This window comes from Phyllobates terribilis, unplaced genomic scaffold, assembly GCF_046119375.1.
Source record: "Phyllobates terribilis strain yellow unplaced genomic scaffold, ASM4611937v1 Scaffold_12__6_contigs__length_324123572, whole genome shotgun sequence".
Lineage (NCBI taxonomy): Eukaryota > Metazoa > Chordata > Amphibia > Anura > Dendrobatidae > Phyllobates > Phyllobates terribilis.
This window is the reverse complement of record NW_027362772.1, coordinates 231,984,980-231,997,206: the sequence shown is the minus strand read 5'-3', so window position 1 is coordinate 231,997,206 and position 12,227 is coordinate 231,984,980. Positions and strand designations below refer to the sequence as shown.

The window sequence follows — 12,227 nt, the reverse complement described above, 5'->3', positions numbered from 1 at the left end:
CTAGTTCGGGGACCGGTCTCCCCCTTTGGCCTGACCCCTCCACGCAGGTGGATTCGGGCGTGCGGTGGCGACTTGCCCGTCCGCACCCCTGGGATCCCTTCATTCCTCGTTCCTGGAGCCTTCTCCGCTCCTCTTCCTTCCTTCTCCCTCTTCCAGGCCTGGGCCTCTGTTACTAGGCCCGCCTCCGGAGCAGAGCTCATGCAGAGCCCCTGCTCCCTGCCACTTCTGCTCAGACTTCTCTGCACTGAACTAAGATGGTGCCCACCTTTTATACTCCCTTCTCAATGCACCCAGGAACCGCTTCCTCCCTGCTCCTGCACTACAGGGTTCCCCTTCCTCAGTGTTCCCTCCCCCCACTCCAGCCAGGGACAGGGACTGTCGTGCCCATCTCAGGGGCATATTGGTCGCCCTGCCCCACGGCAATGTGGTGTAATGCATGCAGGTGTCGGGTCCTGATCCACACTCCATCCTTACCTGAGAGTGAGATATCACACCTCTGGGTGAGGTGCAATACGTCTGTAGCAACCGAGCCCTCAGGGTGCTACAGTTCCATTTATCTTCAGCCTAGGTGACGTATTGCGATACAGGGCCGTGATTTTGGCTATAAAAGGGTCCCCTAGACCCCTACCCCAAGCTTTTTAAGAGAATCATATATGGCGTGCCAGGAGACTCTATGGAATGCTTTCTCAGCATCCAACGAGAGTATCTAATTACAAATTTTTAACTGCATCTAGCCCAGGAAATACTTTGTGCCTAGTAGCAGTGTCTGCTAGTCAGCGGATTATCCCGGCTGTTAAGCAAGCTACACCACCTGTAGTTTAGACACTTAATTTTTTCAAAGGAAATGCTTCGGGACCATGGGATACTCAGTGAAGAGCATCAGGAGGCACCCCAAGGCATAGGGGCTGGGACTGGCAGTAGGATGCCTTGCGGTGGACAGCCGAGCTCGATCCTTATAAAAGCTTTTTAACTGCAGCAGCTTTAGTGGACGCTACTGGAGCTGGAATTACGCGGCTGCTGGCATGAGACTTGCCCTCCAATAGATCCTTGTAAATGGATTTAAAGTGTATTCATTCAAATTAGAGAGACAATTTAAATTAAAAAGCTTAGAGCTGCCTCCACCACAGGGGGGCTCGCTCGACCCACCAGCGGACAGGCACCAGTATTGGGAGAGGGGGGCTGGCCATCAGGGTTCACCGCGGCTCTGGCACAAACCCGGCGACACGGAGGTGGCACGGGCAGGAGCGGACTGGCCGTGTCGGCTTCTCACTTTTTGGATTTTAGAAGGGCATGACATGCCTATATCTGTGTCTCCCCCTCCTTTTACTCCTCCACCTCTTTTATTTTCGCATGACTATATGTACTTGTCACTTTTCCATGTGTTAGTTGTGTCTTCTGAGCAGTTTGTCAGCTTTTGGACACCTTTGAAGGTGTTTTCTATGTGTTTCTATGTGTTTTTGTTTGCCTGCCATTGGTTTTAACGGTGTTCGAAGGTGTTCGACGAACAGTTCGACGAACAGTTCGACGAACACACGGGTGTTCGACGAACCGAACTCGAACACTACGGGGGTGGCTCAACACTAGTTCCAACATGACAACAATCCAAGACACGAGGCTAAGTCGACCTGTCATTTGCTACAGCAGAACAAAGTGAAGGTTCTGGAGTGGCCATCTCAGTCTCCTGACCTCAATATCATTGAGCCACTCTGGGGAGATCAAAAGCGCGCAGTTCATGCTAGACAGCACAGCGATTTACAGGAACTGGAGGCTTTTTGCCAAGAAGAATGGGCAGCTTTACCATCTGAGAAATTAAAGAACCTCATCCACAACTACCACAAAAGACTTCAAGCTGTCATTGATGTTAGAGGGGGCAATACACGGTATTAAGAACTGGGGTATGTGAACTTTTGATCAGGGTCATTTGGATGTTTTTGGTTGTCATTAAGATTTAAAAAGAGAAAACACAGTAGTTTGACAATAAATGGCTTCACCCAACCAATAACCATGAGTGGAGAAAAAGTTTTTTTGTTATCATTTATATTCTCTGAAACAAGGCCAAGAAAGGAAAAATTCTGCCAGGGTATGTAAACTTTTGAGCACAACTGCATCTACTATAATACTGCCCCTCATGTACAAGAATATAACTACTATAATACTGCTCCCTATGCACAACAATATAACTACTACAATACTGCTCCTATGTAATAGAATATGACTACTATAATACTGCTCCCTATGTACAAGAATATAATTACTATAATACTGCCCCTATGTACAAGAATATAACTACTATAATACTGCCTCCTATGTACAAGAATATAACTACTATAATACTGCCTCCTATGTACAAGAATATAACTACTATAATACCGCCTCCTATGTACAAGAATATAACTACTATAATACCGCTCCTATGTACAAGAATATAACTACTATAATACTGCCCCAATGTACAAGAATATAACTACTATAATACTGCCCCTATGTACAAGAATATAACTGTTATAATACTGCCCCTATGTACAAGAATATAACTACTATAATACTGCCTCCTATGTACTAGAATATAACTACTATAATACTGCTCCCTATGTACAAGAATATAACTGTTATAATACTGTCTCTATGTACAAGAATATAACTACTATAATACTGCCCCTATGTACAAGAATATAACTGCTATAATACTGCCCCTATGTACAAGAATATAACTACTATAATACTGCCTCCTATGTACTAGAATATAACTACTATAATACTGCTCCCTATGTACAAGAATATAACTGTTATAATACTGTCTCTATGTACAAGAATATAACTACTATAATACTGCCCCTATGTACAAGAATATAACTGCTATAATACTGCCCCTATGTACAAGAATATAACTACTATAATACTGCCTCCTATTTACTAGAATATAACTACTATAATACTGCTCCCTATGTACAAGAATATAACTGTTATAATACTGTCTCTATGTACAAGAATATAACTACTATAATACTGCCCCTATGTACAAGAATATAACTGCTATAATACTGCCCCTATGTACAAGAATATAACTACTATAATACTGCCTCCTATGTACAAGAACATAACCACTATAATACTGCCTCCTATGTACAAGAATATAACTATTATAATACTGCTCCTATGTACAAGAATATAACTACTATAATACTGCTCCTATGTACAAGAATATAACTACTATAATACTGCCTCCTATGTACAAGAATATAACTACTATAATACTGCCCCAATGTACAAGAATATAACTACTATAATACTGCCTTCTATGTACTAGAATATAACTACTATAATACTGCTCCCTTTGTACAAGAATATAACTGTTATAATACTGTCTCTATGTACAAGAATATAACTACTATAATACTGCCCCATATACACAAGAATATAACTACTATAACACTGCCCCTATGTACAAGAATATAACTACTATAATACTGCCACCTATGTACAAGAATATAACTACTATAATACTGCCTCCTATGTACAAGAACATAACCACTATAATACTGCCTCCTATGTACAAGAATATAACTATTATAATACTGCTCCTATGTACAAGAATATAAGTACTATAATACTGCTCCTATGTACAAGAATATAACTACTATAATACTGCTCCTATGTACAAGAATATAACTACTATAATACTGCCTCCTATGTACAAGAATATAACTACTATAATACTGCCCCAATGTAAAAGAATATAACTACTATAATACTGCCTCCTATGTACTAGAATATAACTACTATAATACTGCCTCCTATGTACTAGAATATAACTACTATAATACTGCTCCCTTTGTACAAGAATATAACTGTTATAATACTGTCTCTATGTACAAGAATATAACTACTATAATACTGCCCCTATATACACAAGAATATAACTACTATAACACTGCCCCTATGTACAAGAATGTAACTACTATAATACTGCCACCCATGTACAAGAATATAACTACTATAATACTGCCCCTATGTACAAGAATATAACTACTGCCCCAAATTGACAAAAAAATATGGAAAATAAATTGCAGTGAAATATTAAGTCAATATAACTCTCTGTATATGACCCTTCAGACGATCCCTGTATGGACACCTCGGCTTTCTCATCATTACACCAATACCAGTAAGATTTATAAACAATCGAGTAAATAACTTTTCTGGCCTATTAAAATTAAACAATTAATGATAAAATTCGGGCCATTTATCTCTGCAACCAACACTGACGGGGCTATAAAACGAGGGTCTCGCCTCAGACGGTTTTATTGGTTGTTTTATAAACGTGTTAGATGCTGAATTTGTGTAGCTATAAAATGTGATTCTGCGGTAATAAGCGGAGAGAAAGCACATTACTTCCATCAGACTTCAGCCAGGCAGCTTTATTAACTGCAAAGTGAATGTATACAGAGCAGCTGCTGTTAGGATCAATCAGGGGGCAATTCCCAAAACAAGGCTGTCCAAAGGCTGGTCCAATGGCTCTCTATTAAAGGCGAGAGTAAGATTTCACTTCATGGCTACCAAAGTGAAATAAAAAAATGGTTCTAATATTTTATAAATAAAGCAGAGAAATAAAAAAAAGTTGGTTACTATGACTATAATTGATTTACTATTTACTTGTCTCTGGTTGTTGCCATAGGAACAACAATGAAAGCATTCATCATTTTCCTTATCGGCTACATTGAGAGAACAGAAAAAGTTCTATGCTAAAGTCAATATTTAAAAGGATGAAGATTCTAGCACTTCTTAAAGATAAGGGTTTGTTACTTTTGTTTGGGCATCCACCTAGCAGATGAGGTTTAATATAGATAAATATAAAGGGATAATTGTAAAGTTATGCACCTGGGCACTAACAATATGTGGGCATCATATGTTCTAGGGGGAGTAAAACTAGGAGAGTCACTTGTATAGAAGGATCTTGGTGTAATTATAGATCACAGACTAAATAATAGCATGTAATGTCAATCAGCTTCTTCTAAAACCAGCATGATATTGTCATGTATTAAAAGGGGTATAGACTCGCAGGACAGGGACATATTACTACCACTTTACAAAGAGTTAGTGCAACCTCATTGGGAATGTGTGTTCAGTTCTGGGCATCAGTTCATAAAAAAGATACCCTGGAGGTAGAAAAAGTTCAAAGAAAAGCCATAAAACTGATAAGGGTCATGGAGGATCTTAAATGTCAAAAATATTAAAATAATTACATTTCTTTAGTATTGAGAAGAATAATCTGTACTGGTACATACATGGCCCATACAAAGAGTATAGTCAAAAGCTGTTTTATGTAACAAGCCCCTGAAAATACAAAGGGGTACTCCCTTCACCTGGAGACAGAAAGGTTCAATCTCCAGAGGAGACAGAAAGGTTCAATCTCCAGAGGAGACAGAAAGGTTCAATCTCCAGAGGAGACAGAAAGGTTCAATCTCCAGAGGAGACAGAAAGGTTCAATCTCCAGAGGAGACAGAAAGGTTCAATCTCCAGAGGAGACAGAAAGGTTCAATCTCCAGAGGAGACAGAAAGGTTCAATCTCCAGAGGAGACAGAAAGGTTCAATCTCCAGAGGAGACAGAAAGGTTCAATCTCCAGAGGAGACAGAAAGGTTCAATCTCCAGAGGAGACAGAAAGGTTCAATCTCCAGAGGAGACAGAAAGGTTCAATCTCCAGAGGAGACAGAAAGGTTCAATCTCCAGAGGAGACAGAAAGGTTCAATCTCCAGACGAGACAATTTTAGCATAAGAACTATTAATCTGTGAAATAGTCTACATCAGGTGCTGGTGACAACGGGAACCATTGATGGTTTCATTAAAAGCTTGGGTGTTTTTTTAAGAAGAAAATAACAAATACTTTTTAAAATATGCAAAGTTCTTCTCTGAATTGTTTGGTCTAGTGAATTTAAAATTGGAATCAGGAGGGGAAGATTAACTCTTTTGGAGTGGACTAAATAATAAAATTGTGGTTGTTCATATACTCCTTACATTTGTCCTTTCCTATACCTCAGTTGAACTTGATGAACATTAAACCCTGTACACAGAAACTTAGCATAGACCCATACAGCATGCAGGCCGCAGCAGACAGGGGTGTACTGGAAATATCATGAATAACACTGGAACACAATGTAACTTACATATAGAGAACAACAAAGAATCTTTTAATCTGTGGACTCGGTCCTCCAGCGACTTTCAGGAACACATCTTGGGGTTCTCCGTGACCCTAGAACAAGCGGAGGAGCATTAAAGGAAATATCACATGGGCCCTTGTACAAAAAGTAGAGGTGATTAATGTCACAAGTCAGTAAAAATAACTAGAAGTCACAATAATGTATCTCTTTTCGTGCTTTCTCACCCAAGAATTTCAAATTTTTATGAACTGCCTTAGGCTGAGCAGGAGTCAGCCCATTGATACCTCCGCAGAGCAATCCTTCAGTCATTTAGATCTCACCGGGGGCCAGGCCTGATGGGCAAACACTGACAGGTTAGATAATGCACGGAACTGCACAGGTTGGTCAGTATATTATCTGTTCAATCAAAAGATTGCATGTCCCAGACCCTTGTGAGACCAGTAAGTATTGTAGGGGTATGTTCAAAGGTAGCATTTTTGCAGTGAAAAAATGCAGCCGTTTAATGCACCAGTAAAGCAAATTCGATTTCTGAAATCTCCTGCACACGCTGTTTATTTTTTATCAGCAGATTTGAAGCAGTTGCAAATCTGCAGCAAGTCAATTCTTTCAGCATTTTTGCAGCATTTTCACCGATTGAATAGGAAAAAAATGCACACAAAAATTGTATTTTATACAGCGCTTTTCCTCCAAACACTCCAGTATTTGCAGCAGATTTTTGTGCTGCAAATACTGAATGTGTGCACATACCCTAAAAAAAAAAAGGTAAATAAAAAAATATTTGAGCATATAATAAAATTTATTTTATATATATATACATATATATATATACACACACACACACACACACACACACACACACACACACACACACACACACACGAGGGTCAGTCAATAAGTAATGCCTCCTATTTTTTTTCTCCTGTTATGTTAAATATTCAAATTTGGCACAATTCCTCAAACCTTCTTCTACAATCCACAGCAATTGCAACATCCTGCACCAACAGGTGGCAGGACTGTATCCGTTTTCAAAATGGCTGACATCGATGTGCGTATTAGACAACGTTCTGTGATTGAATTCTTGCATGCAGAAGGTGAAACGCCCATTCGAATTCATGAGAGACTGAAAAATGTGTACGGTGATGCAACAGTGGATGTCAGTACTGTTAGACGATGGGTTCGTCGCTGTAACACAGCTGAAGGGCCATCACCGTTGGCTGACAAAATGCGGAGTGGCAGGCCAGTAACCGCAGTGACTCCAAGCAACATTCAGCGAGTCGATGACATCATTCGTGGTGACCGCCGGGTGACTGCAGATGAATTGTGTGGCATTATCTGCCTCAGTAAAGGCAGTGTGATGAAAATTATTGGACAACTGGGATACAGAAAAGTTTGTGCACGGTGGGTCCCAAGAATGCTAACCGATGAGAACAAAGAGACAAGAAAAACAATAGCCTCCGAACACTTGCAGCGCTTCCATTTGGAGGGGGAGGAGTTTCGGAAAAAAATTGTGACTGGAGATGAAACATGGGTTCATTTTTTTGACCCAGAATCAAAGAGGCAGTCAATGGAATGGCATCACACTGAGTCACCGAGGAAGAAAAAATTCAAAACTGTGCGATCAGCAGGGAAAGTTATGGCGACTGTGTTCTGGGATGAGGAGGGTGTGGTTATGGTTGATTTTTTGGAGCAGGGATGCACAGTAAATTCTGTCAGATACGTCACAACCCTAAAAAAACTTAAAGCACGTCTCCAGCGAGTTCGCCCCGCTAAAGCTATGGCGGATGTTCTCCTTTTGCATGACAATGCAAGACCACACACCAGTCGTCACACCACTGCAGAGATTGTGAAAATTGGATGGGAAGTCTAGCCTCATCCCCCATACAGCCCTGACCTAGCACCATCAGACTTCCATCTGTTCTGGCCGCTAAAAGAAGCTCATCGTGGGATTCACTTTGAGGAGGAGGAGGCCGTGAAAAAGTCCGTGCGTCAATGGCTTAGGAAGCAAGACCATGCTTTTTACCATGCTGGAATACATGCCCTTGTTAAACGGTGGACCAAAACTGTGGAGATGGATGGAGATTATATTGAAAAGTGACAAATTAATCGTTAATGTTGTGGTTTTCAACCTATGTAACTGCATTTGAATTTCTTGCCAATTAAAAGGAGAGAAAAAATAGGAGGCATTACTTATTGACTGACCCTTATATATATATATATACAAACACATACACATACATACATATATATACACATACATACAAAGAAAAAAACATATCCCAGTTTTAATAATAAAAAATGTGTAATAAAGAAGAAAAAAAAAACACAGATTTGGAATCGCCGCGTTCATAATGAACCGTACCATATAACTAAACTTGTCCGGCATAAAAACAACCATCATACAACTTTATCTACTGAAAAATGAAAACAATTATCAGAATATGGTGACTAAAAACACAAACTTTTTTTCAAGTGTTGTTTTTTCCTGCGCAAAAGTGGCAAAACATAAAAAAAACTGTATATAAATTTGGTATTGGCGTGATCATATCGACCCACAGAATAGAGATAACATGACAATATTACAGAACAGTATTTAAAAAAAATAAATGAAAATAAATTCAAGATTACATTTTTTTGTTCATTTTGCCTCCCGAAGAGTGTAATAAAAAGTGATCAAAAAGTTGCATGTACCATAAAATAGTACCAATAAATCCACAGTTTGACACCCATGAAAATAAAAAAATAAAAATTGTAAAGCTTGTGGTGACAAGTGATATATATATATATATATATATATATATATATATATATATATTTTTTTTTTTTTTACAAGTGTGCATGTATTGTACAAAATACTGAAAGCAGAAATAAAACTATAGAAATTTGGAAGAAATATTGCTCTGTTAATATCCCTTCCCATAAAGAGTTAATAAAAGTTTGTTAATTAGATATATGTACCCCAAATGATTCCACTGACAAATACAAGTCATCCTGAAAAGAAAAAAAAAAAAAAAAAACAACTATGTCGCCCAAAAAAATATATAAGATAAAAAGTTAAGGCTCACGGAATGTGTTAATAGAAAAGTGAAAAAAATAAATAAATGGTCTGGCATAAAGAAAAATAACGTGACGTGGTCTCAGATTGCAGCTCTGCGCGGGGTGAATGAGCAGGCGGCGCACTACATCCCGCTGATGTGTCAGTGTGACGGAGGATTGGCTGTAAATACGCTTTTGTAGCTCTTGATGTCAATTTCGGTGTTCGCGTGTTATTATTGTAACGCCGTATCATTCTGCGTGCAGCGACACAAAAACTCATTTAGTGATATTTTGCATAATACATGTGACGGCTGGAAATCTGGTCAATCTGCGGCCAATAAAACAAGAAGCAGCCTAGCAGCGAGCGCTGCCGTCCACGGGCTGACTATGATGCTGATTGGAAGTGTAGTTGGGAGATTAGGAGCAGGCTGGAAGATAAAATGTTGTAATTATTCCAGGTGCCACAACAGATCTCGTCAGTCGCCGTTCTCAGAAGACAAGAGGCTAAATGATCAGAGGAGCTAATCCTAGAAAGCTTCAGAACGCGGAGTAAAAATGGACAAAAATGGAATTCATTACGCCCAGTGTTACGACACAGCTACAAGCGTGAAGTCATATAAAAAGGGGATCCTGCCCCCGAAACCCCCGCATATTCACAAAGAGACCTTTAAATATCTGGTATCTCCCTGGCTAGGCCAAATCGGCACGCCATGCCAATGTAGGGGAAGGGGGGTAGATCAGTGGCTGCCAGGTTCATAGAGCGCTGAGAACATATTAAGATGGGGTCAAAACTCAACTGGTTCATCACTGTTTGCGACATGGCATGTTGTCTTCCTATCATCTGGAGGTCACAAGTGGCTTCCGGTAAATTCCTAAATCATGATAACAGTCATTCTGAGGTGTCCACATATTTATGGTGGAACACATCTTGTTGTGTTAGACAAGGTCATCTAGAAGTGATGGCTACCCTCAATCATCTCTAAGGGATGAGAATAATAAGGCTCTCAATATTAACCCAAGTGGACAACTGAAGACTCCTCTCATAAAATACTCTGTGCTGTTGGACAATATCCATTTTTTTATCTACACTCTCCACCATATCTTAATGTAATCATATGGATAGACAGGGCACTGCTACCTGTAAAATCAGCACACTCCTTAGCTGCTGCCACTACACCTCGCATCTGATTGGCTACCTAGCACTCTGTCCTCTCCCACTTCCTGGTGTTTCCTCCTTATAGGCACCTTCTCCTCACTATGTTAAGAGGGAAACTGGTCACTGCCTCTCACAAAAGTCAACACACTCTTCTCCTAAACACTATAAGCTCCTAGAAGCCTCTCACTCTTGTCTCTGCCATACTCTATACATTCATGGTGTCACTGGCATTATCACAAGAGGACAGGTCACTGTCTACTATAAGAACAAAACACTCATGTTCCACTGCAGTAGCTCCAGTGATTAACTATCTGCTACAAGAAGTAGATATGGGCCGATTGCTAGGAGGGGCTCTTAGCCACTGAACAAGGATAATTGTAATTGATGAATGGCATGGTCTCACTTACCAGTTTCTTTGTGTCACAGATAATATTGGGGTCACTGCACCTCACATACAGCTCCGGTTCCCCTCCAGGCATTCCAACAGGGGCACCTAGGAAAAAGCAAGATAACATGGATTTATAAAAAAGATAAATTCACAACAAGAAATAGTGCGGAAACCAATGTTTTCTTACTGTACCTGGAAGAGTGTACCATGGCGGTAACCGGATGGACTTCTTCAGGAAAGTCAGCTCGGGATGATAAAATCTAAATGTTTGGTCCACGATGTGCGGTTGTGGTTCCACGTTCACTTGAAGAATGGCAATTGGTTTTCCGTCTGATGTCTTAAAGGAAACCTGACACACAAGAACAACAGACTCTGTGATGGAGCCGCCATTAGACACCCCACAAAGGTTGTCACCTAACTTTCCTAGACTCCTGAGCAACTAATCTGTTGAAATTATATAGTGATGAGAAATGTCTTCATACATAAATAAAGGTGGCCACACACATTAAATGTATGTTGGTAGACCGCCTAATGTTAATAAAGGGGAGTCCTGACCGCAAATGGCGGAGAAAAGAAGGGTCAGGGGCATTAAATAATGGCTTAAATTTTAGTAGATAAAAATCCACCAAAAGTGACCATGGTTTTGTTACCGTTCCTGGCTCAAGTGCCGGGCTTTCCTTCCTACACTTATGGCTGGCTCTCTTTGTGCTAGTCCATGCCTGGTTACTATGGCCTCTTCGAAGTCATGATCCAAGGACTTTTAAGGCCGGCTTAGGTGGCTGTGCACTGTCTGAGTATTCAGGTAGTGCACTCTGCAGGCACATGTATTCTTGGTGCAGTCTACAACCCCAACTTTGCTAAATCAAGTTAATTGATAACAAACTCGTCTCTGCTATTCCTGTTGCTGCCACACACTAAACTCTGTAAGATGACGGTACGAGATAATGAACTTTTCGCTGCCTTTTTTGGTACGGTCGAACCGTTAATTCTAATAAATCAAAGTTCCTTATAACAATCTCATTTTCTCCAATCCTCGGAACTACTGCACTTCTGCAACAATATAAATAATTCCCTATTCGACTCTGCTGTTCCTGTCTGCTACCACATTCATCCAGCAAGGTACCAAACTGCCTACACATCCATGTTGTTCGGACATTTGGCTCTGCTACAAATAGTGCTTCCAGCTCTGCTTATCCGCCCGCCGTCTTGCATATCCCAACTGAACTGGCCCTTGCTGTTCCCAATGAAATCCAGCAATTTCAACTCTACTGCAACATTGCCTGCGATCCGTACTCCTCACCCTGATCTGTACTCCCAATTGAGAGCAAATGCAAGTGCAGCCAAGCTGAAAGTGGAATGGTAAGGGGGGTGGGAAGGAATGGTGGTCGGTCGACAGTTATCTATAGTTTATGGCCATCTTTAGCAGGTTGGCCATTCAAAAGTATAGGAAAGCAGGTTGACAACACATTTAGGAACAGATACAGTGGCCATACTGTT

At 40.3% G+C, this 12,227-nt stretch overlaps 1 protein-coding gene across 2 annotated transcripts in view; it reads right to left on the bottom strand.

Annotated features, from left to right (window-relative positions):
* Positions 1 to 12,227, bottom strand: part of NPHP4 (nephrocystin 4) — a 353,374-nt gene that overhangs the window by 50,975 nt on the left and 290,172 nt on the right. For both annotated transcript variants that reach the window (XM_073656722.1, XM_073656723.1), the window contains 3 exons: positions 10,923 to 11,079; positions 10,750 to 10,835; positions 6,160 to 6,245 (listed from right to left, as the gene is read on the bottom strand). In XM_073656722.1, coding sequence (XP_073512823.1) covers positions 6,160 to 6,245; positions 10,750 to 10,835; positions 10,923 to 11,079 — 329 coding nt within the window. The remainder of the gene's footprint in view (positions 1 to 6,159; positions 6,246 to 10,749; positions 10,836 to 10,922; positions 11,080 to 12,227) is intronic.